Source organism: Phymastichus coffea, unplaced genomic scaffold, assembly GCF_024137745.1.
Source record: "Phymastichus coffea isolate CEN01 unplaced genomic scaffold, Cenicafe_Pcof_1.1 PCOF00169, whole genome shotgun sequence".
In the NCBI taxonomy this organism is placed as follows: Eukaryota; Metazoa; Arthropoda; class Insecta; order Hymenoptera; family Eulophidae; genus Phymastichus; species Phymastichus coffea.
In genome coordinates, this window is record NW_026706980.1 from 194,362 (window position 1) to 222,221 (window position 27,860).

The following is a 27,860-nucleotide window of genomic DNA, read 5'->3' on the forward strand; positions in this document are numbered from 1 at the left end:
TAAATTTGTTGAATTAATATACAACATTATATTTTCATCTATTTGATCATGAAATTCTAGATGGGGAATGAAGATGATATACAATAATAAAGTGATTATTACTTGATAAAATATGTCAATTCAGTTGATTGCAATTTAAGCATATTCATATTTTTGCGCATGTATACATACATGTAGCAATAAATATTGCGCGACAAGAGTGTACGTTATTACATGTTATGTTTATAAGCATAATTATAATTATTATCTGAAAATCAATTTTGAAATTGATACGCTCCAGTTACAAATAAAAATTGAAATCTTATTCGTATTATTATGTTTTTCGAGAAAGCTACTTTCTTTAAACAAGGGATCGATATTTATAGTAATTGCTGAATAACTTCAATTATCCGTCAAATTTTTTAAAAATAGCTTTGACAACAGTCGTTATGAATGAAATTATTAATTATTCGAACAATATAAAAATCTACAATTGTATAAATTAAATTGTTAAAATATATGACGCAAGAGCACGGTGAAGTTATACAATCTACTTAGCTGGATATGAGTTATGCTATAGAAAAATTTTACTACATTAATATGCGTGGCAGCATGTTAAAGAGTGAAATCAATTTTTTTATTAATGCTCAGTTACGTTTATTCAACATGTTAAATGACAACAAGAACATTCATGAAAAATAACAAGTAAACCAATAAAAATATAACAATTCATATGTTCCGCCGGGTAGACATTTCTGTAGAACTAGTGACATTTAATTTCTTCAAATTACTATATGCTATTTTCGCAATTATGCTATGTATTCTTCAAAGTGGAATTTATGATATTATATTTAAATTTGAATAGAAAAATCACCCGAGAATTTGGAATATTAAAAAAACGGTGTAAAATTATAGTTAAACGCTGTAAATTTTGGATCAATAACTCTTGAAGTCTGACGAAGTTCCCTAGATTAGTTACCTATAGTAGTGCGCTCGTGGGTGCGCTCGAGTCGATAGAACTCGCTAGTCGCTTACGTCGTTAACGGAATTCGTTAGCACACTCCTTGCAGTTCACAGCCGGCTTTCCGTGAGTTCGTTGAGGTGAGTGAAAATTTACGTTTAACAATAATAATTAACATGTCGATTTTTGATCACGCATTGATTTTTTCTGTCAAACTACGAGGCATCGTTTGATTTAAAAAATAGTACATTCTTTTGATCATTTGAGACATTTTTCAGTGCATGCACGTGCAACGTTCTCGAAAAAAGTTTTCGTTCGAACTTGAAAGAAAATATATGTTTAACTCGTTTTCACTGGGTTCCACCCACGACATTAAATTGTAATAGTGTGCAATCGATCGGTCAACGTGTTTCGTGCTGAGAAAGAAAAATTTTCCAAGCTCCGAATCCGTTACTCTGATGACCTTGTCAAGGTCACTCTTATCAGTAGCACAAGCGTAAGTGTACAATAATTCAAGTGTTATAATCCTGTACCGCCGTCGAAACTTTATTTACTAGAATTACGTCAGTCTTTATCTAGTTTTCGTGAATAGAATGAATCGCGTTAAGTAGGCTTGTCGCAATGTTGCAAGATTCATTGATTAGTTACATAAGAATAGAAGAGAGGGACACAGAGAGAATTTTCGCATCGAGATTCGCGGTCGACGAAAAAAGAACGTGATCGACGCTTGCTTCGAACCTTGACATTGTTGTCGATGCCAACGCTTTAAATACGGACGATTGTTTTCAGGACTTTAACGTTAACCTTCAGGCGGAATATACACAATATGCCCATTCAAAGTATCAAAGCTCGTCAGATCTACGACTCACGTGGTAACCCCACTGTCGAGGTAGGTGATTATTCTTCATATTTACACATTCAATTTTATTTTTCATTTTTTACATACAACTTTGCATTTTTTCAAAGAACATTGTATTTCTGAAGTTATTGTTTACATTTGATTAATTTATTATTTAAAAAAATCATTTCTCTTAAAAAATATTTATTGGTAATTATAATTACAGGTTGATCTGGTTACTGAGCATGGACTTTTCCGTGCCGCCGTGCCCTCAGGAGCATCCACTGGAGTACACGAGGCTTTGGAACTAAGAGACAATGACAAGTCTCAGTACCATGGCAAGTCAGTCTTTAAGGCAGTTGATAACATCAACAAAATCATTGCTCCTGAACTCATCAAGGTCAGTTATTATTATTTTTAATTATTGTCAATAATTTCACTTAAAAGAATCTATAAAATTTTTATATTATTTGTTTAGTCTGGTCTTGATGTTACTGCCCAAACTGATGTTGATAACTTAATGTTGAAACTTGATGGTACTCCAAACAAATCTAAACTTGGAGCTAATGCCATTTTAGGAGTATCTTTAGCAATTTGCAAAGCTGGAGCTGCAAAGAAAGGCCAACCACTTTACAAGTGTGTAATTTCTCTTGAATTTATATTAATAAGCATAATCAGTAACATTTTTCGTGATTGAATTTTTATTATTATATATTATTATATTAGGTATATTGCTGAATTGGCTGGAAACTCTAATATCGTGTTGCCAACTCCAGCTTTTAATGTTATCAATGGCGGCTCTCATGCTGGCAACAAGCTTGCCATGCAAGAGTTCATGATCCTGCCAACTGGTGCTAAGGACTTTACGGAAGCCATGAAAATGGGCAGTGAAGTGTACCACCATTTGAAGAATGGTATCAAAAAGAAGTTTGGTCTTGATGCTACTGCTGTTGGTGATGAGGGTGGTTTTGCTCCCAACATTCTTGAAAACAAAGAAGCTCTCAATCTTATCATTGATGCCATCAAAGTATGAATTACTTTTGTCACTTATTCATCAAGTGGTGCAATTTTAACTTGAATATTAATATTTTGTTTAATTTTAGACTGCTGGTTATGAGGGCAAAATTAAGATTGGTATGGATGTAGCCGCCTCTGAATTCCATAAAGACGGCAAATACGATTTGGACTTCAAGAACCCTAAGTCTGACCCAAGCACTTACCTGGAGCCTGCTAAACTGCAGGAACTTTACTTGGGTTGGGTAAAAGAGTTTCCTATCGTTTCGATCGAGGATCCCTTTGACCAAGACGGATGGGATTCGTGGACTTCTATCACTGCTGCCACTCCAATTCAAATTGTTGGTGACGATCTCACAGTAACCAACCCGGAAAGGTAAAATTCTTTAAAAGGCTGTTACAATATCAAGTTTTTCATATGGCATTAAAATAAATTTGGCTTTCAGAATTAAGACCGCCATTGAGAAGAAAGCTTGCAATTGCTTGCTTTTGAAGGTCAACCAAATCGGTAGTGTGACCGAATCAATTAACGCTCATAAATTGGCGAAGAGTGCTGGCTGGGGCACTATGGTCTCTCATCGTTCCGGTGAGACTGAGGACACATTCATTGCCGACTTGGTCGTTGGTTTATCTACTGGTCAAATAAAAACTGGTGCACCTTGCCGCTCCGAGCGTCTGGCAAAGTACAATCAAATCCTTCGTATCGAAGAAGAACTGGGAGCTGCTGCTAAATTCGCTGGTGAAAAGTTCCGAAACCCTCACGCTTAAAGATTTTGGATCGAAGTTAATGAAACTGGATGTAACAAGATTGATTGTCCTGGCCTTTGTTGTCAATATTATTTATAAATTGATAGCTGTATTATTAATTATTTACATTTTACAAATGTTTATAATTTCAATTAATCTCCACGCAATTTCAAAGATGTAGAAAGTCCTGCGTTTACAACTTGCAAACTGTAATTCGTGTATCGTTAGATTTGTCGCAACGATTAATGTTATTTATCGTGAATTTGTAAATTCATCGGAATTGGACATAATTAAAGAGAAACTTCAATATTGAAGAATTTATTCTTAGACGAGCGACGTAATAAAAGGATAAAATTATTGGATTTTGATGCATGATTGGTACTTGAAAAAATCCCGCCTTTTATTTTGTTGGGAAATATTTAATGTCAATAAAACAATAAATTACACCCTAAATTATTTTTAATTCATTTATGGATTTATATTATCTACATAAGATTATCTGCTGAATCAATCCAGCTCGTGCTGTACAATCCATTACAAATGAGTTCTTTCATCATCTAATGATTTCGTGACGAGAATTTTCGTAGCCAAATCTAATAAAATAACGGTTGCACGAAGCCACAAAAGTATCAAAATACGTTATTTATATCTATGAATTTCACATAATCGAATTAATCTAGAATTGGTGGAAACACTAATCTCACATTTTTTAAAGGGAGAGTCGATTTGAATAGCTGATAAAAAAGGTAACATTACAGCAGTAAGCACATTTCAGACGATAAGATAGCAGCGTCGTCACAGACTGATCGAAAAGAAGTATAAATGAAAAAAAATTACAAATCCACGCAAACATTTGGAAAAATCACTCAACGAATGCGATAAATTCATCCAGATACGTATTTATTTTTCGTTTTGTTCGTCGAAAATAAGCGGTACAAAGCAATGCAGCGGCGAGTATTGAGTTTCGCGGCTGTACCCCACAGAAATGAGTAATTAGCTGATCCGAATAAATTTCCATAATGATTTGCATGAGAAGTGTAGACGATCGATAAGGTGAGAATGCGAGCGGCGGTGGATAGGCGACGGATATATATAAAACATTGGCCGAAAAAAAAAAATAAAGGATAAAGAAAAGAGAGAATGAAAAAGGTAAAGATCGCGAGCGACAGAGGCAATCGCTGACCCAGATAATTTCGGTGGGGCCGAAAGGCGCGCGGAGCCGGCAATCGCGGCGCGCATCTCCCGTCTTGGCCGTCGGCGTGCGGTCCTCTCGCACGCGCAAGACGGAGAGTTGGCACGCGAGCAGCCGAGTATCGACTGCGCGGCCTAAGGTCAGTATACTCGGGCGTGCTAATGCACCAGCCCCCGCGCGCGCCAGGTCCTTCACTTCTGCGACGCGCGCTCTCGGCCAATTTGCTCTCGAGGCGACTCGCGCCTTCTTTTTCCCCGGCGACGTCCTATTTGCCGGGCTAACGAGCGACCCGATGCAATTTCGAGATACCGGCGACGAGCGAGCGCCTGGAAAGATGCCGACACGGCGATTGCGAGAGCGTGGCGCGATATTGCCCTGCCCGGCCGTCGCCCGCTGCATTTCTCTTCGATTGCCCGACGCGAATTGCCCCAGCCCCAGCGACGACTACGACGGCGGCGACACGCGCTCCTATCAAATCTGCTTGAAAGCTCGCGGTTAAATGCGCGCGGCGACTAAAGCGATGAAAAGAAAAAAAAAAAAAAGACAAAGAAAAGGCGGGCAAGCTACGTTGCAGATCGATCGCCCCTCTGAATGTTCATCCGCGAGTACGCGTGCCTTCGCGGGCGAATTTCTCGACGCGAAGAAAAAGCGGAGCGGGGTATAATCGTGGCGTGCGTTATAATCGAACGCGTCGCAACGGAAGAGAAACGCCGGCGGGGAGAGGGGGCAGGGGGCCAGCGACGTGTAAACGCGCGTTCACAGGTGTCCCCTTCGCGATGGGCACTGGTCAGTGCGACGCGAGTCGCGGGTCAGGCGAAGCACGCGAGAGAGCCGGTCGAGTTCAAAGAACGAGCAGGCAGTGCCCCCGCGCTGGCGCACGGAATCACAGGCCGTGGATCCGCGCGCGTCGACCGTCAGTGGAGCACCGACCGCGACGACGACCGCTGCTGCCGATCTGCTTGTCGCCGCTCGACTTTCGCCTCGATTACGGACAAAAGCCTGCTTTCGCCGAGCGCATGGTAAACGAACAAGTTGGCTCGCTCTCTCTCTCTCTCTCTCTCTCTCTCTCTCTCTCTCTCTCTCTCGTTTTTCTTTTTTCATCGAGAGGCGCGTGTCGCAAGTGAATTGCACCGTTCGCGCACGTGTTATTTTCACAAACAGCCCGACGTGACGCTCCGGCCATTGTACTTTGTCCACAGACCAGAGTAACACGACAAAACAATTTTACTATTTGATTATCGCGAGTCAGCAATTTTCGCGCTAAAGGTGCCAACAAAATAAATCAACAACAGCAATTGAAAGCTAAGCCCGACTGTTGGCGGGGCGGCGGTGAAAAGACCTTCTTTTCCCGCGAGAGCGTAAAGTTTGCCCGCGGGCTCGTTTCTCGCGATGAAGCGCGGGGCGCGCAGTTCAGTTGCAGCGGGCAGGCCGAAGTTAGCGCTGATTACGCGTGGGCGCAGAGCCGAAGGACGAGCCGAGAGCCATTGAGCGTGATTCGCGCGCGGAAAGCGTGCCCCAGTGGCCGAGCTCGCCCACGAGGAACAGCGCAGCGTCGGCGACACCCTCCCAGGCGGTGAGTTCACGGCTGCACTATGCTCCGCCCGGCTCGCGTAATCGGATGTCGAACGTCGTCGAGCGCGAGCTTCCCAAGGGACCGTGTCGATACTCCAAGTCGTTGGCCTGCATCGGTGTCGCGGCGGCGCGCTCCGTAGGGCCTCCGCCTCTGTTCGCCCTTTGGTCGGTGCGTTTCATCGCGCCGCTCGGTCGTTTTATTCGTCTTTTCGCGTTTGCGCTCTCGAAAACGCCGATCTTGAGATTTGAAAAGCGCCGAACAAAAGCCCCGGGGCTTGGAACGCCGACAGCGGAATTGATGCGGTCGATAGTCCGGGCGGGCGGGCGGGTGAGGAGGGGCGCGCGCGCGCGCGTCCGGCCGATGACGAATCGCGAGCGCGGCCGGTGCGTCGCGGCTCGGCTCGCCGCGGGTCAGTGATTCCGTCCGCGGTCGGCGGGCCGCGACGAGCGGCGCCGGGCCGCGCGGGGGTCGTCGCTCGTCCGCCCGACCAGTCGCGCCCAACGGGGGACTTTCACCGTTGCAGCTCGCACACCAGCCGAGCGGGCTTCCAGGCTCCACTTGCTCGGCCGAGGCTGCGGCGCCGTCGTCGCCTCGACACCTTTGTCCGGAGCGCGGTCCGCTTCGAGTTGACGCGTGGCACGCAATTGCGGATCATGCGCCGGATCCACGTTTCCGCAGCTTTGTGCCTGGGTATGAGGCGAAACCGGCGGATCCGCAACGCTCGACTTTTCACACGGCGTTCGCCTTCCTTTCTCTAGGGCTACTGCTCGGCTTGGCCAGCGGACAGAGCTGCTCCGAGGACAAGGTGCGAAAGTGCATTTCCATCGCCGAGCCTATGCTCAAGGATCCGCACTTGATCTTCCCCGACAACACGAACGACATCGATAGCGTGTGCAGGTTCGTCGCGCGACCCCGCTCTGCCATTAATCTTTCGGCCTATTTTAGCGAGCTTCCCCGAGCAAGCTTGTGATGATGCGTTGAATGGCGTGTGGCAGGACGTGGTCCAATTTCGTGGATTGCATCCGGCGCTACATCGACAAGTGCTTCTCCAAGCTGCGGAAGGACCAGTTCAACTCGGCGGTAGAGCCACCGATAGCCTCGGTGCACCAGATGTGCTCGGTCTCCTCCTACCAGACAGGTGAGCCCGCGCTTTCGCGGCGCTTTCGCGGCGCTTTCGCGACGCTCTCGCGACGCTCTCGCGCCGACTCGCGCGCTGCGAGGCGACGCCGCCGAGTCGGCGAGAGACCCATAAGAAGAGCGAGTCGGTTCGCTTCGCAGAGTACCTGCAGTACGCGGGCTGCATCAAGTCGACGGTCATCGAGCCGGAACACTGCGGCCCCCACTACTCGGCCCTCGTCAACGAGGTGTCGCAGGAGACCGTCCGCAAGGCCAACCTCTGCTGGTAAAGCCGCCGCGACTCGTCGCCCTGGCCGCGGCCGCGGCTAGTTCTCACCCGAGCCCCGCCTCTCTCTCTCTCTCTCTCTCTCTCTCTCTTTCTCCCTCCTCGCTTCTCCGTTTCAGCGCCTATCACAACTTCCGCTCGTGCGCGATCCTCAAGACGCGGCTGCGCTGCGACGCCAATCGGGAGGAGGGTATCGCCGCGAGGTTCTCGCGGCAGGTGCTCGACAAGGCCTTCCGCTTCCTGCAGGACCAGTGCCTCAACTACATGTGAGCTCCGATCGCCAGAGATCGCCGAGTCCCGATAAGCGAACCAAGCCGGCGATCGAAATGTGATTGCAGCGGGGACGCGGGCAGGTGCGCGTCGTTGATGTCATCGTCGAGCGCGAGCGAGCTGCCGAGCCCGTCGACGCCGAGCAGCAGCAGTCGCCTGGGCGAGGGCCGCAGCGTCAGCCTCGACTCGTCGGCGCAGAGCAACGGGGCCCGGCTGGGCGCGCCGCGCGCCAGCGGCAAGCCCGCCCACCTGGACGTGTATCGCGCCAAACCGAGCGACCTCCACGACAGCGTCACCTCGCCGCCCAGCTTCGGCAGCGACAGTCGGTATCTTCGGACACCGCGTCGCCGCGCCGCCCAGCGCTGACGGCCCTTTGTTGCGCGCAGATTTGGAGGTGGCCACCGCCTCCGGACAACAGCAGCAGCAGCAGCAGCAGCAGCAGCGGCACGGTAGCGGCGCCAAGGAGGGCGACGAGCCGCCGGCGAGAGCGGAAGCGAGCGGCAGTCGGAAGGCGGAGCCCTCGCACCACACTCCCCCGATCATCGATAATTCCGGTACTGTCGTTGTCTCTCGCGTCACCGTCGTCGCCACGCTCGCCACGAACGCTCGCGTCTGTTTCAGCCACGCCGACGCAGCGCTCCTCTGGCTACGGTAGAGGGATCAACTGGGCACCCAGCAGCAGCAGCAGCAGCTCCATCGGCACCACCAAGGACATCCCAGACTGGGCTACCAACACGTGGCTCGCGCACGGCCAGGTGAGGCAAGCGGTTGCCGGCTGAGCCGACTATATATACGCGCGAGCGCTGAACGCGCGGCCTTTTCGCAGGAGCTGACGACGGAAGAGATCTATCCGGCGGCGGGAAGCTTCGGCGGAAATAACATCGACGAGCCCAATCAGCAAGGCCTCTCGAGGAACTCCTCGCCGCTCTCTCCGTCCTCCACGGCTACTCTTGCCCTCTTCCTCCACCTCCTCGTCGCAGCCATTCTCAACGCTCGCGTCGCGTGAACTCGGCGCCTAGACGCATAATGGTTTTACCATGAATTATTTATAAGGACGTCGCACAGCAAATAATGTAGAAATAAAGATATTATTATGAGAACATTAATGAGCTCCCCCCTCCCTGTAAGCCCGATCGGACGACTGTTTATCCGCGAGTGGCGTTCGCTCGTCGACTCGAGAGATCGATAGGAGCGAAAGAGCGCGGAGCGCACGATAAGCGCTGCGCTCGTCGGGTGCCGCCCGCAGTCACGCGGACCCGTTGCTCGCGTCCAGACAGCGCAGCGCGGACGGATCGATTCTACGCGGCATCTCTCTGCAGCCACAGCGCCCGAATCCTTCCGCACCCGAGGTAAGCCGCCGAGCACTCGCGCATTGTACTCGAGCGAGTCCTCTCGTTTCGTAGAGAGAGGGCGCGTTGTCTGCCCGTGAACGACTCTCGCGCTTCGGTAGGCGCGACTTTAATCGCGTTTGCTACGCCGCTCGTGCGGGCGGCGCACGTGCGATTTCGCCCCGGATCGATATCTTATCGAGCGCTCCTGCAACTTCATTTTCGCTATCTCGAGTCAGGCTTACGTAATGGCCCGCTTATCGCGCGTTTGGTCGAAAACAAGCGACATAACCGAGTATTTTTTTTTTTTTTTTTTCGTTGCCCTCGACGAGGAACGGGACGCGCGTCGTTCGCTGATACAAAACAAGTGAATCGCAGCGATCGGAGACAAGCCTCAAGGCCAATTTCGTCGATCCAGCTTTCGACACTCGACCACGAGGCGAAAGCGCGAAGGAGAGTCGCGCGCAGCGATCGTTCAGCGAGACTCGGTGATCGGCAGAGCAGACGGCGGCAGCATGGCGACGAGATGGGGCATCGCCAGCGCGGGCAAGATCTCGCACGACTTCGCCACGGCCCTGGCGACTCTGCCCGCGTCGGAGCACAGGCTGGTGGCGGTGGCGGCGAGGGAGCTCGATCGCGCCAAGGACTTCGCTGGGACGCACGGGGCGGCCAGGGCGTACGCCAGCTACCGGGAGCTGGCCGACGACGAGGAGGTCGGTAAGTAGTACATCGTCGCTCGCCGTCCGTCCTCGCCACCGAGTGACGGGCGGGGCGCGGCGGTGCTCCTCTGCCGCGCAGAGATCGTGTACGTGGGCGCGCTGAACCCGTTCCACCTGGAGGTGGGCAAGATGATGCTGAACGCGGGCAAGCACGTGCTCTGCGAGAAGCCGCTGGCCATGAACCTCGAGCAGTGCCGCGAGCTGATCGAGCTGGCGCGCGCGAGGAAGCTGCTGCTGATGGAGGCCATCTGGAGCCGCTGCTTCCCCGCCTACGAGAGTCTGCGCGCGGAGCTGGCCAAGCGGAGCATCGGCGAGGTCAAGCAGGTCATCGCCAGCTTCGGCTTCAGGCTTGCGGACGTGGATAGGCTCGGGTAGGCTCGCCAGAGCAAAGGAGAGAGAGAGGAGAGAGCAAGCGTGTGCGCGTCTTTTCAGCGCGAAGAGGCTGGGCGGCGGCACGGTCCTCGACTTGGGCGTGTACGTCATCCAGTTCGTCTGCACGGTGTTCGGCCACGAGCGGCCGACGGAGATCAAGGCCGTGGGCCACCTGAACGCCGAGGGCGTGGACGCGTCCATGTCGGCCTCGCTGACCTACGCGAACGGGCGCACCGCCACCGTCGTCACGCACGCCGAGTGCGAGCTGCCCAACGACGCCCACGTGATCGGCACCCACGGCAGCATCCGCCTGCCCCAGTTCTGGTGTCCGACCAGGATCGAGCTGCCCGGCGGCTCGGTGGAGGAGGTGCCGCTGCCGGCGCCCAGGCACAAGCTCAACTTCGTCAACAGCACGGGGCTGCGCTACGAGGCCATGGAGGCTCGCGAGTGCATCCGCAGAGGTGAGTCGGTCGCAACTCGACCGCCGTCGAGAGACTCGAGTGCAGCGCTGCTCCTCCCGTCCGCAGGTCTGCTCGAGAGCCCGAAGGTGACGCACGCGCACTCGCTGCTGATCGCCGAGATCGAGGACGAGCTGCGCCGCCAGTTGGGAGTGGTCTACGACGTGGATTGAGGCGACTCGGCGACAGCGCGCCTTCATTTGTAACACGTCGAACAACGGAGGAACGCAGCGGTACACATGCGCGACAACCACGGTTGCGCTCGTCCTAAGCGTCCTTCTCTCCTGACAATACAAATATAATACGTTGAAAGACCGAACGACGCCGTTGTTTTACCTCGGCGTCCCCGCGTGGCCAAGACGTCGGGCCGCCGCCTCCAGGAAGAGCCGGCGCCGGGAGGGCTCAGAGCTGTCGCCGCGTCTCGGGGGGGCTGGTCGGCTCGCGCTGCAAGCACACGACAGGCGCGCGTGGAGCGACGGCGGCGCTGGCGACGAGCGCGTACTCACGCTGCTCAGCAGACCGCAGCACCGGCCCGCCCGGGCGTCTTTGGCGAGGCGCCGCCGCACGTACGTGGAGTAGAGGTGCTCGAGCAGCAGCAGGAAGGCGGCGATGAGGGTGCCGACCATGAGCATGAGGAAGGCGCTGAGGAACTGCTCGAGCGCGAGCGGGTCGCTGCTCTTCTGCACCTCCTTGTCGGGCCTGCAGGTGCCGGTCATCCAGAAGCGCCGCAGCCTCTCCAGGTCGCCTGCGCGGCGGCGTGCGTCGGACATGAACGAGCGTCAGGCCGAGATCGGTCGGTCGGTCGGTCGGTCGGTCGGTCATTACCGTTGTCCCGGTACTCGAGCAGCTTCTGGTTGAACATCTTGAGGAAGCGCGAGTTGCGCGGGAAGGCCAGGCCGTAGCCCGTCATCGCGTACCAGGAGCCGACGGTGAGCAGCCGGCAGTCCTGGTCCTGCGACACCAGGTAGTCGATCACCGTGCCGTCGTAGATGAAGGCGTCCAGGTCCCTGCGAAAGCCACGCGCCCGCGCGTCGTTAGGCGAAGCTCGGACGGGCAGCGCGCCGGCGCCATGCGATTACCCGTTGACCACGGCCTCGACGCCCTCGGACACGCTGCCCTTGCTGTGGGTGCGCATGTAGGCGTACATCTCCTTGAAGTACTTGGCGAGCACGCTGTCGGTGTGGGTGAAGGGCACGGTGCCGAACTTGATGGGCGGCTTGTGGGACGTGGGCCGCGCGAGCCGCTGGTCGTCCACGCCGCTAAAGTCGAAGAACTCCTCGCGGGTGATCATGAAGGCCGCCAGATTGGCCGTGTAGATGGCCAGGAACACCACGGCGAACATCGCCCACACGTTGGTCATGAACCTGCCAACAGCGGCGGAGGCTCGCGTTTCTAGGTCTCGTCTCCCCCGAGCAACGCCTTTGGCGGCCGCGCTACCTGGCCGTGAATCCTCGCGGCGAGTCCACGTGCACGGCCGCCTGGAAGAGCACCGCCCAGACCAGCCAGTAGACGCGGCACAGCGAGAAGCGGTGCTGCTGCCTCGGCGGCTTGGCCGGCTGCTGCAGCGGCTCACGCTCGTGCCGGTAGCGATGCCGCTGGTGCTGCCGCTGGTGCTGCCGGTGCTGCTGGCGCCGCTGCTGCGGTCAGCGCGCGAGCGCGCGGATCAGTCCCTCGACTCGGCCCCCACCCACCTCGACGCGCCACCCCGACAGCGACAGGCACAGCCAACGCGCGTCCGCGGCCGCCGTTCGGTCGCGCGTCCGCGGCGAGGCGACGAGGCGGCTCGCGGGCGCACGAGCGCAGCGCGGCAGAGGACGAGGTGACGCTCGGCGCGCCTCCTCGCCCGTCGGCAAGCTCGTCATGCGGGCGCGAGCACGGGCAGAGCAGCTGCATGCGGCAAGCGAAGCGGGCATGCGTTGCGCGTCGAGCCAACTGGCGGAGCAACGAGATCGATGTAGCGGCTTGGCCACGCGCAGTCTAATAGGGATGGCGTTGCGCTCGAGGCTGCGGCAGCGGTGTGGTGCACGTATAATGGTACATATAGAAAGCACTTTGGACCGCGCACAGAGGAAGGACGGGCGGGAGGGAGAGTGAGCGGCGGCGAGAGGGGCTGGGGAGCGAGGGCGAGTAAAAGAGGGAAGACAGACAGAGATACCGGCTTTGGTTTCGTGCCCGCGGAATAATCGGGCATGCCGAAGCTAGATGGCGAGAGCCACTCGAAGAGGAAAATCATGAATGTTGCCGAGTGTATTGCCACAAAGCCAACGAGCATCCAGGAAGCAGTGTCGAACGGCTCTGAAAATATGTCACAACAGTTTTATCTCTGCGGCTCGCCGGTCGGACGGCTCCTCTCCGCCTTGCTGTGTCCCTCGCTGTTTTTTTTTCTTTTCTTTTCTTTTCTTTTTGTTTTTAAGTCATTATGCCAGCGCGCCCTGCTCGCCTACCTCCGCCGCCCGCTGATCTACTCGACTCACGGGGGGGTCGGCGGACGAGGAGGGCATCGCTCGTTATCTTTTAGTTCACTTGCACTTTCTACTTGTATTATCAGACTTTGCTTTATCCCGCGGCTTATTCAGTTGGTTTTATTTTTTAAGGTGTACATATCGTACGAAGAGATAGATAGATAGATAGAAAGAGAGAGAGAGAGAGAGAGAGAGAGAGAGAGAAAGAGAAAGAGAAAGAGAGAGATCGACTACGCGCTATACATGCGCTGGCTTTAATGTATAGAGGATGCAAATTGCCAGTGGACCGCGGTGGAGGGGCCGGGGGAGGGGACAAAGCGACGGGGAGCCCGACGACGGACTAACCTAGGAAAGCGGTGGGCGAGATGATGCCGGTGCGCTTGGCCACTACGATCGCCGAGCCCGTCTCCATGAACGGCACCGAGAAGTCCACGACCGCCTCTCGCTCCGAGTTGATCTTCAGGGAGGTCATCACCATGTCCGTCTTCCGGTTCACCAGCTCGGCCATCAGTCCGTTCCACTTGCCGTTCTGCAAGCGTTCCATGTCGCCCGTCAGTTTCGTGCTTATGACGCTCTCGCGCGAGCCTAGCCAAGCCCGCCGCCGCCGCCTCCGATCCTCCTTTAACCTTTTTCGTCGTCTAAGAAGAGCAACAATAGCGCGCGCAAGCGAGAGAGAGAGGCGGGGGTCTTTGGTCAGAGAGGCATGAAAAGCGCGCTGCGTTCGTCTTTGGTCTTCTCTCAAAGCGCGAGGAGGATGTCGGCGCGGGCGGAGGGCGTGGAATCGATCGGCCGCGGCGACGGGCTGCCGGAGCGACGGAGACCCACCTCGATGGTGCCCCACTTGCCGTCCTCCACGCGCACCAGCTCGTACGTGAAGCCCATCTCCTCGGAGAACTTCTGCAGCAGGTCTATGCAGAAGCCGCTGCAGCACTGGAAGGCCGTGCCGTTGCGCGCGGCCGCTTGGGCGTCCGCCCTGCAACGTCGCGCGACAGGTGAGCGCAGCACCGCAGCGACGGGGGCCGTCCAAGGATTGATACTCACTCGTCGGGGTCCTTGGCGACGCGACAGTGGACGCCCCGCTCGACCAGGCACTTGCCCGTCACGGGATCGGGTGGCGCGAGATTGATGTAGGGCGGCTCCTCCAGAAAGGCGATCTTCACGTGGAACTTCTCCGGCACCCCCGGCGGCGGCGTGTGCGTGTTCCCCGGCCACACGATGTCCTTGATGTCCAGGCCGTCCTTCTCCCACGACTTCCACGCGCCGATCTGGCGATCACGCGACACGTCGCTGCGTCAATTGGGCCTGCCGGCGTTGGCGGGAGTCGAGCGCGCGCGCGCAACGAGTTGCACGGAGACCCGTCGGCGGCGAGTCTCGTTTTGCGTTGCGCGGCGCTGCAACGCTGGGGCGCGCGAGAGCAGCCGACTAAAAGTAACAGCCGCCTTCGCGCGAGCCGAGCGGCGTCAACAGAGATCTCGCGAATGGCTCGTGCGGTGGAGTGGCCGCGGACTCGAGGGTCTGTAAACTCGCGAATATTCGATTGGGTCTCGACGCTTCCGATTGGCTCTCGGCGCGCACCGGTGCAGAAAGGCGCGAAGACGTCGAGAGCTCGCAATTGTTGATGCGCCCCCGCGAGTAGAGCGGCCCGTTCCCTTCTCAAAACTACATCTGCCGTGATAGGAAGCGTCGAATGTTCGAGCGAGCGTTCCGCAGCGGGTCAATAAAGCCGTCTAAGCCGTCGAAGCCGTCGGGCGGCGACGTCCCCGTGGTTTATCGCTCCAAGCGACGGCCGAGAGGCTTACCTCTTCCCAGACCAATTGCATGCTCGGCCCCGGCCGTAAATTCATGATCTTCAGCTCGGCGGACTTGAGCACGCCGTCCTGGGTGAACTCCACGGACGGCTTGCCGTACTCCGCCTCGACGGACACGTTCTTGAGATATCTGCGCCGAGAAGAGCGACGAACGTTAATGCGCGCCGCCGAGCGGACTGGCAGGCCGTTGGCCGAGTGGAACGACGCTCACTTGAAGAAGTACTCGCCGGTGCTCCAGCGCGACTCGCTGCTCAGGTCCTCGCAGCTCAGCTGGGTGTTCAGGCTGTAGCCGTAGTTCCTCGGGTCGTTAACGAAGTCCTCCACCCCGTAGGCGTAGACCTTGATCGCCGTCGCTATCTCGTTCACGATGCTCGTGCTGCTCGTGTCGAAGTGCACCCCTGTCGATTGTCGCCGTTACGTTAGACGCGCCACGCGTGCGCCGTTCTTTGCGAATTCATGGCCTTCGCGACCGAGATCCGATTTTCCGACCTTGCGATCTTCGAGCCAGCGCGCAGCTCGACTCGGATTACAAAGCAAAGTAGCCTCGCACCTCGTTTCATTCCACTCGACTTTCGTGCCCGAGGCGGCTCGCGAGTTTCGTTCAAAGTTGCCGACGACCCAAGGCTCCGTTTTCAGAAAATTAGAGCTTCGAAGACGTCTATGTAGGATCTTCGTTGTCTCGTCGTGGCTGCGGTCAATTAATCGGTGAGGGGGGGGGGGCACGATCGAGAAGCTCGACTAACGAGGGTAATTCGCGAAATCACAAGTCAAGATGACGACTGAACGGGTAGAAAGTTGGCGAAAAGTTGCGAAAGCGAGGCAGCAGTTTGCCCCGGCAGCCACTCAAAAGTTACGAACGCAACGACACGAACGACTTCGATCGCTGAAAAGTACCGAGTAAAATGAGCTTTTCGACGCTCGCGAGCGGACTGGCCCGCGGATGATTTCCAATGGCTCCTCGTTTGCCGTTTGCCGTTCGCCGTTCGCCGCGGCAACGTCGATCGCCTGCTATTAATTAATCTGAAATATGCAGGGGGCAAGTAGGCGCGCTCTATAGGCTGTCATTTCGATAATACGCGCGCGGCTGAATTATTGAGCGGCGGCGCGACGCAGTTGTCTATTTATGCGAAAAAAAGCCGGCCGGCAGTCGATGGTGGCAAGCCGATACATCTTTGCGACATGTACTTGGTGCCGTTCGTTTTCCTGAATTTCAACGGAGCCTGGAGGCCCAACAGCTGGAACTCCAAGCCCCTGAAGTGACTCTACCACTTGTACGCCGGGCTCTGCTGCGCCGTGTACTATTCGTTCATGCTGTTCGAGCTGCTGGACATCTTTTTGACGGCGGAGAACGTGCAGCAGATGGTCGAGAACATGATTCAGCTGCTGAACGTGGTGAACGTGGCTTGGAAGAACCTGTCCTTCATGACGAACCGGTGAAAGATCAAGGAGTTGATCGGGCTGTTCTTGGACGAGCTGGCGGCGCCGCAGACGGCCGAGGAGCGGGAGATACAGCGGAAATTCGACACGGAATCCAGGTTGGTCGCGCGTGCACTCGGCGAGAGCGCGCCGCTGCCGGAGCTCTGGCCAGCCGCCTGTTTCTAGGAGGAACGCGCGAATACTGTGCAGCGCCTACACCGTGTCCGTGTTCACCTATGCCTATATGCCGTTCTTCGCGTCGGACGTGGAGGACCGCGTGCTGGTCTACCGCGAGTGGCTGCCCTACTCGCTGGACAACGTCCACCGCTACTACTTGACGTACCTGCACCAGAGCGTAGCCGTGACCATTGCCGCGTTCGGCAACGCCGCCGCCGAGACAATGGTCAGCGGCTTCATGATACAAGGCTGCACCCAGTTCGCGATACTCGAGGAGCGCTTCCGCCAGCTGATGCTGGCGTTGGCCGAGATGCGGGCGAGACGCGCGGCCCTCGCCGACGTTCTGTCGGTCGAGAGGAAGCTGATGGCCAAACTGATCGACCATCACCTGCGCATTTTCAAGTGAGTGCATGCCGCGGCGGCGGCGGCGGACGCTTTCCCGCGACTCGCCCACTGCTGTTCCAGGATCACGGAGGTACTCAACGAAATCTGGGTGTTCGTCATTCTGGTGCAGTTCGTCACGAGCATATTCGTGCTGTGCGTGTGCACGTACACGCTGGCCTTCATGGAGGTCGTCAACAGCGACTTTGTCTCGATCCTGCTGTACTTGTTCTGCATGTTCATGCAGATATTCCTGTACACCTGGTACGGTAACGAGGTGACTTTGCGGGTACGCGAGAGCTGGCGCGCCTTCGTTTGCAACCGGCCGAGCGCTCAACGAGGACCCGTTGTGTTGTTTAGAGCGTCGAGCTGGGAAGCAGCATACTGCTCTGCGACTGGAGATCGCTGAGCCCTCGAGGAATAAAGGACGCGCTGATCGTGTACGAGCGCACGAAAAAGCCGATAATCTTGAGCAGCGGATACGTCATTACTCTGTCGAACGTGGCATTCACGAGTGTCGGTGCACTGTCCGTCGGCGCGACTCGGGCCTCGCTCTAACCGCCTACTTTCCTCTTTGCTCTTTGCAGATCGTCAAGACCTCGTACTCCGTGTTCAACGTTCTGTCGGTGTGAGCGTGATTGGCCAGCGCCCGCACGCCGACTCGAGCAACGACTCGCTTGTATAGGAAAGGCCTTTGTACGTTGCAACTGAAAGTAAAACGAACGTCACGCAGGATGCATTCTCGTTACTGCCGCGATGCCCGCCTACGCCCGCGATGGGACGCGTTCGATTGCCATTGCGCGCCGCGCAAAGCCTATAGCCGATAATTAGCCGCATGTTATAAATTGCGAGGAACGAGTCGTGCAATTTCCAGACGGCGGAAAAAAAACGAACAAAGGGGAAGTTATCGACTCGCGGTAACGTCTTATTCTATATATCTATTACGTTCGTCGATCCAATTCCACGGTCCGCCGAAAGTCGAGCTTCATTGTCTTTTGTTCGAGTCGCGTGGGGCAGTGCGACGGTAGAAACGTGGAATGGCACTGACCGATCATGCCGACGGGGAAGTGGTGTCCGGGCTGTATGTTCTGTATGACGCTCTGGGTCACCACCCAGACGTAGTTCTCGCCGGTGATCTTGAACTCGGCGGCGTGGCGGAAGATGTTGTTGGCCTCCTCCTTGGACGAGTAGAGCAGCATGACGCGCGACTCGACGCTGACCAGGTCCTTGAGGTCCTGCGACTTGGTCACGGTCACGGCGTTCAGCATGGTGAACTTGAAGCGCTCCTGCATGTCGGAGATGCGCTCGCGCACCGCCTGCACGAAGTCGTCGTGGCCGGCGATCTGCGAGGTGACCACGCTGAACTGGTGCCACTTGTAGCGCTCCAGGATGCTCAGCATCGCCGCCGCCTGGTGCTCGATCGACGGCGCCAGTTGCAGATGCAGGCTACTCTGAGACGTGCGCTACGTCAGCATACCCACGCACCATCGTGACGTCGCACGACCGTGTATCGTGCACGCGTTCTCGTCTCTTGCAACGCGCGCGCGTCCGACGTCGTTACTGGCGCTGCTGCTGTCGCTCGCTTGTTCGCTTGTTTGTTTCTCGCGCCTCCGTCTGTTTGTCCTCGACGTTCGCGGGTACGAGACTCGAGCACGGAACGATTATACGTCGCTATTGTACGCGCGTGCGCGTCGATCAAACGGTTCCGATTACGCCGCGTCAAGTCGTACCGAGCGAAAGCGCGCGCGCACACGGATATGGAGAAGTTTGCAAAGTGCATAATAACACCGAATCAACGGCTAATGCGTATAATACGATTGAAACGCGCGCGCCTCGTAATAATGGAGTCGACGTAGCCGCGCGACTGCCGGCTCCGATGAATTAATCATGGAATTTGCCGGAGTCGAGTGCCAAGATCAAGAGAACTCATCGAGAAGAGGGAGGAGGAGAACGACTCACTCGCTCGAGGCCGGAATTGTCGGCGTTCCAGGCGATCACGGGTATGCCCAGGTAGCCGGCCAGCTGCAGGAAGTACTGGGTGCTGGCGGTGCTGCGCCCGTACTGCTCGTAGTTCATCAGGTACAGGATCGCCGAGACGTTGAGCGACAGGAACTCCTTGCACAGCGAGTTGAGTATGTCTGCCGGGAAGGGGACGAGGTCGCGTTAGTCGCGGCTTTGCCCCCCCCCCCTTGCCCACCGCCAACTCACTCATCGGGCTGGGCGTCAGCTCCTGCATTGCCACCTTCACGAAGATGTCGTAGTGTTGGAAGAGCCCGAGGTTCGGCCGCTTGGTGCTCTTCTGCAGCGCCGTCACCACTCGGCTCACCGCCTTCGTGTACTCGCGGTAGCCGAACGACTTGTACGGCACGGCCAGACCCACCTGCCGCGATTTTCAACATCGTCAAAGAGCGTCAGTCCAGTCGGCGGAGCCTTGTTTTCGCGCCATCAGAGCCGAACAAGTTGCCGACCGCGAAGCTTATTCGTTTCGTTCGGGCAGCGGGCTCATTCACCGACAACCACGAGCGTAAATATACATATATGGACCGACCAATAAACTGCGGGGAAGGAGCGTCGGGGCAAGTAGCGCGTACGAGAGCGTACAGTCGTGGAATTGCCGCGGGTGCGCGAGATATCAATCAAGCGAAGCCGGAGAGGACGAGTACCCGCGAAAGCTCCCTCGGGTCGACGGGGGAAGCGTGCCGCGCGCGCGTACACGCCAAAGAGAGAGAGAGAGAGAGAGAGAGAGAGAGAGAGAGAGATAACAAAGACAACTTGCTTTGAGCATCTTGGTGCCGTTGCTGAACTCGGCGCTTCCCTGGCTCTCCGGCGACACGGAGGCGTAGGACAGCGGGATGGTGGTACTGGTCATGGAGGTGGTGAGCAAGGGTCTGACCACGCGGCTGATGTTCAGCAGCTTGCTGCCCTCGCCGATCTTGATCATGGAGCTGCCGCGCTGACCCGTGCCGCCGAGGCCGCCGAGGCCGCCGAGGCCGCTGCTGCGGTCGTACTTGCCGATCTTGATGGTGCTGCTGGTCCGCTGCGCTGCGCCCGGGTGGCCGCTACCGCTGCTGCCGCCGTGGCCGAAGCCCGCGTCGTCCGCCCTCGGCCCCAGCGCCAGACTGCTCCCCAGCAGCAGCCACGCGAGTGCCGACCATCCGCTCCTCATTCTCGTCGTCGCTTATCGGCTGCGCTCCGTTCTGTAATCACGCTCCGATGCGTTACGGAACCGCCTCGTCGAGTATTGTTTATTTTTAGCGAGCTGTATGCCACCTTCAGCCCTCTCGCCCGTGCTGTCGATTTGGCTACGGAAGCATCGGGGCGTAATGACATTTTGATTGGCGATATCGCATGACGTGGCCTGCTGAAAGCGATTCCCAGCGGTAAAATATTGTTTTCGAGACAAGCGACTGACCGAGGTAAAGCTTTCACAAAACAAGGTAACCAAGCTTGAAACAATGTCGTTGGGTGGAAATAAAAAAAAAAACAAACACATCGGTCGAAAAATGTTCTCTTTGCCCATACCACTGGAGCTTTCGTTATCCAATGGAATTCCTATTGGCCGCATTGAATATCCGGAGCACCGGACTGATCTGTTTCGATAAAACACTGGTTTGGTGGGAAAACTTAATGAGAAACGGCCATGCGTGAGACAAAAAAATCGTGGTATTTATTTGTCAAAAAAGGAAAAAAAACGACCCGCGCTACAACTGCAGAGTGCGCTTGATCTCCGCGATGAGCTCGACTAGGCTGTCCCGCAGAATCCTCGCGTAATCGTCGATGCGGTTCTCAAAGTACCAGCTGGTTAGCGCCTGGGGGTCGTCTACGACCTCTTGAAAGGCGCACGTAGTCGCGCAGAAAGTCCTCGCAGGGACGCTCGGACGCGCAGTCGAGGACGGTTCGCTGGAGCAACGAGTGGTAGTGTCGCAGCATCGACAGCTCGGAGCTCGCGCGGCAAGCCGGGCTCGCGCGCACGCACAGCAGCACCGCGAGGTCGCAGCTCGGCGAGGCGTAGCGCACCGTCTGGTAGTCCACGAGGAGGCACTCCAGCTTGTCGTCGAACATGATATTGCTGCGCCACAGGTCGCCGTGACATATGACGTTGCAGTCGCCTGTTTCAAATCGCCGTGGCGAGGCTTTAGAGTGCGCGCATCCGCCGCCCGTTCTGCAGCTCAGCCGACGACCGACCACCGCGTATACGGTCGCAGGCCCATTTATCGCGCGGAACTCGATTGATCGCCTCGTCGTCAAGCTCACGGGCTGCTTCTATTTTGCGTCCCGTTTCCCGCAAATTTTTCATCGAAGCAAGGCGCTGCGGTATTCGGCCCTTCCGAGCTTGCATCCCATTAAAATTCCACGTGAAATTGAATGATTAATAGGTGTACACGCAGAGATAAATTGGAATTTGCATTCCGCAAGCTTCTGGCACAGCCGCTCCATTTGTCTTTCGACCGACTTCGACTTCTGCTTTTTAGAGTGGAAACATATATACGTAGCACACAGGCGCGCCACTTTCCCGAAAATTGATACTCAGAGGGAAAATGTGGAGAAGAAGGGCACGCGAACGACGTTGACAAGTCGTAAACGCGAAGCGGCGCGAGAAGAGCGCAGGGGCGCGCGCATAGAGTACCTGGCACGGGTTCGACGAGTCGCCGGAGCTCGAGGGCCAAGGCCGCCTCGGCCACGACGGACGGCGCGTGGAAGCGCGCCAGCGTGGTGGCCAGCGCCGCCCCGAGCGAGCGCTCGTCGAAGATGCCGTCGCGGCGCACGGAGAAGCCCTCCCGCCGACCCGAGGCCCCGTAAGACCAGCAGCTCCGGCCGCGACAGGTAGCACTCGGCCCCGCGTCCCTGGCCAGAACTCCGCGTAGAACTGCGCCTCCCCCCGCGGCTCGCCCACTCGTCGACCAGCGAGTCGCGCAGCTCCATCGACTCCGGCGGTGTCTTCGCGAAGAACCGCAGGCGCGCCCTGCCGCCGCTCGCCCCAAGCTCCACGTCCACGACCAGAGCGTAGTGCTGTCCCATGATGCCGCGTCTGCTCCTCGAGAAGCCCTCCGCGTGGTGGCTCAATACTCTCGGCCTCTCCGCCGAACTCACCGCGTTACGCACGATCGCCTCCAAGTCCTCCTCTCTCACGGTCAACATACTTATTTTACGGTTATACTCGCACGCGTTCGCGTCCGCGGCGGCAGGGCAGGAGGAGAGCGCGGATGTGACTCCTCAGCCGAGCAACAGCGCGACGCGCCAGATAAGACTATAAATCTCGCGAGCCCGCGCGGCCTCTGCCGGGAACCTCTGCCTTCTGTCTCTTTGCCATAGTCGAGAGAGAGAGAGAGAGAGAGAGAGAGAGAGAGAGAGAGAGAGAGAGAGAGAGCTGGAGAGGCAGCCAGTGCAGCGAGCAAGTGGGAAAGTTGCCGGTTAATTCGGAGACGATCGCCAAGCAGCCCCCACGATTCCAACTTTACCGCTCCCTTCTAAGAGCGAAAGGGCTTCGGATCGCGCGCATACCGGCAAGACAGATACGCTGAGGTTTCGCCTCGACCTCCGGCGAGAGTGACGGATCAGCGGCTTTTACGAGTCCGCTCGTGGGAAAGCTAGGGCGAGTACAATACATTAGGTTGGAGAAGGCACGTGCAATGTACTCACCGCTGTCGCTGTTCGTCGTCCTCGAGGCTCCCGCGACGAGGGGGACGCCCCGTCGATCCGCCGGGCTGCGCTCCCGCCGCCGTCATCCTAACGGCGCTGGCCGCCGTCGCAGCTTTCGCCCACCTGCGCGCACACAAACGCACGCGCGCTTGTACGCGAACGTGAGTTCTCCTTGCGTCGTCACGTCCGACTACTGACCGAGCTCGACTACTAGGTGCCGCCCGATATCGAATATCGTTTCTGCCGTGTAGCGCGGCGCCACCCTTGTCCCTCCAGACCCGTATAGACAGTCGATCGACGGGGCTTTGGCAAGCCCATCGATTTCGGCTGTGCGCTCCCGCGGATTTATTTCATTCCTCGGCCTCGGCCGGTATCGGGCTTTTTTCATTCAATCGCTCGCACTCGCTGAACGCGAGCGCAATTCCAATGCGGCGAGCGGACGTCGTCGCTTTGTGGACGCGTTTGTGCAGACGCTCGGTTATCGGATTCCGGATCCCGGTCGAGAGCGAGGGAGAAGCGCCCGACGCACCGGCCGACACCGACCACCGAGAGCCGCTGTCTCGGCCCGCGTCCTCCGGCAACGCTGTGACGGCTAATCGGTCGCGCACCGTCGGCGGCGGCAATCGGAGAGAACGAATTCTCACGCCAATTCCAGTCGCCGATCAGTTCATCTCGCCCGCGCGCTCCACTTGAACGCTCGACGAGGCAGTTACTCGACGTATTTCCGCTTGCCGTCGTCTCTCAGCCGGGCTGCGCGAACGCGCGCTGGTGGGATCGCGGATTTCCGAGCCGAGCGCGCGCGCGTGCGGCCTATAAATATTGGATTCCGATGAGCGAAAGGGCGGCGGTGGTCCGTCCTCGTTGGATTAATTGATATCGTCGTTTTTCAGCCGCGCTGAGCCCTCGTTAATTTTCACCCTTGCGCGGTCGGACGCGAATGAATCCAGTTAGCCTTTCGACCGTCGAGTTGCGTTTCGGCGGGGCGGACGGGCAACCGTCGTCGCAGCCCACGGAATTAAAGCGCGACCACCGATCTTTCGCGAGACGACCGTACCAAGGAAACGTTTGCCGATGGATCAAGTGTTGCCCCCCCCCCCCCCTTCCCACGGTTATAGCTTCACCGGCGCGCTCGAGAGCGTAAAGACATCTCGTGAAGACTCGATCCCTCTCTACGGTCGCTCGCCGTCGACGCGACGAGAGGACAATAGCAGAGGCCATGACAAAGTTGCGCGGAAGCAGCGCGAACCAGCGACGCGCACATACGCCAATTCGCTCGGGGCGGCGAGACTCGCGCGAACTGATAAATTGCAGGCAACAGTTGCGTAGACGGGAGGAGAAAAGAAAGCTATGCGGGGATAGTCGTTGTCGAGCTAGACGGGGGTGCAACGCAACGTGCGCGCGCTCTCGCTGCTGTCGAGCAGCTGGATAAGGCGGCGAGAAAGAGCCAACCCGTAGCCGCCGCCGAAGCTTCTTGCTTTCCGATTCACGAGCCAGTGAATCTCGAGATCTCGACATCCGGACAAGCTCGGGTGGAGGCGTTTCACGTTCCGACGTCGCGTCAGCGGCAAACGGAGCGCGTCGAAGCGGAGAGCCGGAAAGTCAACGGTGGCTTCCGAAAAGGGAGGCTAGAGCAGCGCGGACGCCAGCGAGCTGGGCAGTCGACCGTGGAACATCCAAAGCAGCCTTACGCACGTACGCTTCGGAACGACTGCAGCTTTCGTCTCGTAGGGCGCTGCGACTGCTACTGCTGCTACTGTTGCTACTGCTGCTATTGCTGCTATGCTGTTGCTGCTGCTCCGTCTGCGGCTGTGGGCTTGAGTGGCGGCGCTCGTCGGCCTGCTCGGCGGAGGAGGTGCACGGAGCGACTGAGCGCCAGCCGACCCGCGGACCGTGCGCGCAGCATCCGCGCGCGAATCTCCTTGACCGCGCCCCCGGCCCTTACTCCTCCCATACGCACGCGCCCGTCGCGCAAACGCTATCAGCCCTCTTTTCCCTTTTCCGTCTGCTCCGCTCTCTCTCTCTCTCTCTCTCTCTCTTTCTCTCATTCTCTTTCTCATGTTATTTAGACAACTGGCTGTGCGAACGACAGTTCTATTTCATTAAAACCTGCTGGGACGTCTCACCATTCCTCGCCCCGATGTTCCACTCCGCTTATTTCCTCGCGCACTCGGATTTTCTAAATCTTCGCATACTTTTTGATCGTTATTTTTATCGGCATACTCGCCATAAAACGTCGTAAAGATTGGCCTAATATCTCGTATTTGAATAGATTTCTAACGGACCTATTTTTTCCCTATTTTTATTTTACTTTATAGCTGGTTTCAACCTCGTCAGTCTTATCTCAATACATTATTCGTTTCATTTAACGCATCTTTTTCCTCGGATATCTATACGTAAACTAAAATGCCTAACGTAGTGTGCTCCGCAAAGCTATTCTTGAATGCAATTGCATACAAAATACTTTTAAAAAAGCTTTTAGCTGAACTACAAAAAGAGGATGGAAAAACATTTTTATTTTGTTGCCTTTCAGGTACAGCCCTATGTAAATTCATATCTTCCAATTTTCATATTCCTTCTCTCCAGGCTTGACTACAATTCCATCGCTTATATATTCTATGCATTTTATTTACCTTATCGATCTTTCGCAAATTGACACCTAATTGATTTATTTGAGAGAATATAAACATTATATTAATAAGAATTTTTCTTTAATTCTGCAAAGTTAACATAGAATTACATGTTTCGTGAATGATTCAAATACGTTTTCTACTTTTACAAACGTGGGTTGCTAATGCATAAATTTTCTTTCTCTCAATTTTGCAACATTTATTATTTATATGAATTTACATTATATAAATGGTACATATTCCATTCTTTGTAAAAAGATTACAATCCTCTTACAGTGCAGAATAAATAAGTTATTTTCTGTAATAAAAGCTTGCAATACTAATATAAAACTAAACAGATATAGTAGACAGTTCTAATTAAATGAAATACTAAATTTTACAAAATTAATAATTTGTAATTTTTGTAATGCTTTAGCAAGGATAACATATGGAATGTCTAAGTATAAATTTCTCTCTTTTCATGACAGATATTCTTAGGTAACCATTTCTCTATTGACTTTATAAATTTATAGTTATATATTTCGATTTTTTAAACGACTAGCAAAATTGACTGATAAGAAATTATTCACATCTCTTAGATTTTTATGCCCTGTTAAATTTTTCAAATTCTTTTATAAAATGCGTTTTTTTGTCATCCAAGTTTCTGAACTTGAATTCCTGACTATACTATGTACTCCTTGTAGATTCCGAGTAGTTTCTAAATTAAATGGCTCAAAACCTGCAATAAAATTAAAGTCAATGAGTAGCTTAAATTATCAAGCTAAAGAAGCAAACAGAACAATTATTTTATTAATTAAAATAACCTTTGAGTCGTGAACTAGGTTCATATTCTCGATAATAAGTTACTAAACCACTGCTACTATTGTTTGAAGAGTTGCCATGCTGCTGATTCTGACAATCATCTAATTCTTTAGTCACTGAATTCCAAGCTGAAAAAAATAGTTGAATGAAAACAACAAACAAATCAACGATTTACATGCTTAGTAACAACATCTTACATTCGTGTATGTACTTGATTAAATCAAAATGCTGTGAACTTGATTCATTATGATGATGATAAAGAGGCATTGGCAATGGCCTCTTTCTATTTCCATTCGTTGTTGTCATTTGGGCCTTCCAGCTGAAAATATAAAACAATCAATGAACTGTTTGATTAATGAATTTGAGTTATATTTTCTTGACATTATAAAAATTTATCAGTATTACAAAGACCATGTTTAATTCAGTTTGTCTAAACATGCTAATTATCATATCAAAACAAAAGAAGTAATCAATCATAACGCAAATATCAATATAAGTTGTAGTAGCCAAACACTAATAACGCAGATAGTTCGAGCATCATAACACTTTCATGATATTAACACTCCGAAACATTAATAGCTAGCCGTATATCGTGTACATACAATGTTTCCCGCCTTCACTCGCTCGACCTCTTAATTTTACAGTGAAAAAAAATGCACTGGATACCTGAACAAACATGTACACCTATTTTTTACCGTATCGCGGTACGTTACCGTATAAGCGTACACGTAACCCCACCCCCGCCACAAATATACCTATCACTTTTATTCATCTTCCACAAGAGAAAAGAGCGCAAATTCAATGAAACAGGTGGGCAACGGGTTGTTGTTTGACTTGCACGTTTCTTGCTTGGTGAATAGTTTGTTTACCAGCTGACTTATCACAGCTTGACCGGCTGCGCAACACTAACTTGGTCTTATTTCTCTCATGAGCATGAAGACTGTTGGTGCGTCTTCATGGGTCTTGGCTTTGACGATTAGCGCCGTCTGACGGCGAAAAGCATTGGGAAAATGGCAACGGCATTGCCCATTGGTATTCCGTTCCGTTCCACTACTATATCGACGCTACCCTTCTAGCTCTCCATGTTAGATCGGTAACTTAGAACAGTATATATATATATATATATATATATATATGTGTGTGTGTGTGTGTACCTAGATAACATAAATATATATGCGCCTGAAAAGGTAAAGTAAACAAGTCAAAAATAACATAAGGTAATATAAAGATAGAGTGATCAAAAAAATGTAAACGGTTATTTAATGCACATAACCTATCGTTGAACCTAACTGAGAAGGAAAATAAGAGATTTTTAATCAACCAACGAGTAAATCTGTACGATTGCTGTTATTTTCCTACTTCCGAATGGTGACGCGTCTAAGCAATTCAATTTGATTCCTCTGTGAAGAATCGATTATTTTAACGATTCTTTTTAAAATCGATAATCGAATATCTATCTCGAACATGTATTATTTAAACTTAATGGGTCTCAGATTAAACTGAGGTACACTGCCATCGAATCTGGACAATGTACGCATACATTATAATTGTGTAAAATGAATGATAAAAAATGAAAATTAATGAATGTACATATAATGCATTTGATTTTAAATGAAATCAATAGATGTAGTAATGATTTTTATTTCAATTTTTCTTTTGTGCACACTGTGATATCTGCACATTCTACATAGTTCG

At 53.7% G+C, this 27,860-nt stretch overlaps 6 protein-coding genes across 21 annotated transcripts; 4 read left to right on the top strand and 2 right to left on the bottom strand.

Annotated features, from left to right (window-relative positions):
• Positions 1-947: 947 nt before the first annotated feature.
• LOC131673170 (enolase) lies at positions 948-3,992 on the top strand. 2 transcript variants are annotated; one of them, XM_058950952.1, is made up of 7 exons: positions 948-1,080; positions 1,730-1,829; positions 2,005-2,178; positions 2,257-2,414; positions 2,505-2,805; positions 2,882-3,168; positions 3,239-3,992. In XM_058950952.1, the coding sequence occupies exons 2-7, from the start codon at positions 1,767-1,769 to the stop codon at positions 3,558-3,560; spliced, it is 1,305 nt and encodes a 434-aa protein (XP_058806935.1). In that variant the 5' UTR covers positions 948-1,080; positions 1,730-1,766; the 3' UTR covers positions 3,561-3,992. The 2 variants fall into 2 exon arrangements, with proteins under 2 accessions (XP_058806935.1, XP_058806934.1); XM_058950951.1 differs by lacking the exon at positions 948-1,080 and adding an exon at positions 1,384-1,436.
• A 2,833-nt stretch (positions 3,993-6,825) lies between these two features.
• Positions 6,826-8,986, top strand: LOC131673171 (uncharacterized). Of its 2 annotated transcripts, XM_058950955.1 has the most exons (10): positions 6,826-6,994; positions 7,063-7,201; positions 7,300-7,442; positions 7,583-7,706; positions 7,826-7,972; positions 8,045-8,074; positions 8,120-8,298; positions 8,363-8,530; positions 8,598-8,731; positions 8,803-8,986. In XM_058950955.1, the coding sequence occupies exons 1-10, from the start codon at positions 6,958-6,960 to the stop codon at positions 8,980-8,982; spliced, it is 1,281 nt and encodes a 426-aa protein (XP_058806938.1). In that variant the 5' UTR covers positions 6,826-6,957; the 3' UTR covers positions 8,983-8,986. The 2 variants fall into 2 exon arrangements, with proteins under 2 accessions (XP_058806938.1, XP_058806937.1); XM_058950954.1 differs by having other exon boundaries at positions 8,045-8,298.
• Positions 8,987-9,025: 39 nt separating this feature from the next.
• Positions 9,026-11,061, top strand: LOC131673172 (trans-1,2-dihydrobenzene-1,2-diol dehydrogenase-like). 3 transcript variants are annotated; one of them, XM_058950957.1, is made up of 4 exons: positions 9,026-10,021; positions 10,103-10,394; positions 10,456-10,856; positions 10,923-11,061. In XM_058950957.1, the coding sequence occupies exons 1-4, from the start codon at positions 9,820-9,822 to the stop codon at positions 11,024-11,026; spliced, it is 999 nt and encodes a 332-aa protein (XP_058806940.1). In that variant the 5' UTR covers positions 9,026-9,819; the 3' UTR covers positions 11,027-11,061. The 3 variants fall into 3 exon arrangements, with proteins under 3 accessions (XP_058806940.1, XP_058806939.1, XP_058806942.1); XM_058950956.1 differs by having other exon boundaries at positions 9,026-9,325; positions 9,723-10,021; positions 10,456-11,026; XM_058950959.1 differs by having other exon boundaries at positions 9,232-9,325; positions 9,683-10,021; positions 10,456-11,026.
• LOC131673169 (glutamate receptor ionotropic, NMDA 2D-like) lies at positions 11,000-24,594 on the bottom strand. Of its 12 annotated transcripts, none has more exons than XR_009302687.1 (17): positions 22,738-23,819; positions 19,874-20,294; positions 19,306-19,477; positions 19,057-19,235; positions 18,146-18,548; positions 15,335-15,521; positions 15,115-15,253; positions 14,357-14,580; positions 14,141-14,288; positions 13,661-13,844; positions 13,009-13,148; positions 12,291-12,490; positions 11,933-12,217; positions 11,679-11,860; positions 11,360-11,598; positions 11,190-11,297; positions 11,000-11,137 (listed from the first exon to the last, which is right to left on the bottom strand). XR_009302687.1 is itself a non-coding variant. In XM_058950940.1 (17 exons), exons 3-17 carry the CDS (start codon positions 20,261-20,263, stop codon positions 11,050-11,052), a joined length of 3,330 nt encoding a protein of 1,109 aa, XP_058806923.1. In that variant the 5' UTR covers positions 20,264-20,294; positions 22,738-22,860; positions 24,434-24,594; the 3' UTR covers positions 11,000-11,049. The 12 variants fall into 12 exon arrangements, 11 of the variants coding, with proteins under 11 accessions (XP_058806923.1, XP_058806924.1, XP_058806925.1 ...); XM_058950940.1 differs by adding an exon at positions 24,434-24,594 and having other exon boundaries at positions 11,190-11,598; positions 22,738-22,860; XM_058950941.1 differs by adding an exon at positions 24,434-24,594 and having other exon boundaries at positions 11,190-11,598; positions 22,738-22,885.
• LOC131673173 (putative odorant receptor 85d) lies at positions 15,849-21,668 on the top strand. Its single transcript, XM_058950960.1, is given in 6 exon segments — positions 15,849-16,658; positions 16,726-17,118; positions 17,242-17,386; positions 17,458-17,613; positions 17,685-17,719; positions 21,644-21,668. Coding segments are annotated over 6 exon segments (981 nt in total). The 5' UTR covers positions 15,849-16,431.
• Positions 24,595-25,424: 830 nt separating the features above from the next.
• LOC131673175 (uncharacterized) lies at positions 25,425-27,099 on the bottom strand. Its single transcript, XM_058950963.1, has 4 exons — positions 26,921-27,099; positions 26,363-26,484; positions 26,168-26,293; positions 25,425-26,082 (listed from the first exon to the last, which is right to left on the bottom strand). The coding sequence occupies exons 1-4, from the start codon at positions 26,935-26,937 to the stop codon at positions 25,976-25,978; spliced, it is 372 nt and encodes a 123-aa protein (XP_058806946.1). The 5' UTR covers positions 26,938-27,099; the 3' UTR covers positions 25,425-25,975.
• Positions 27,100-27,860: the final 761 nt, after the last annotated feature.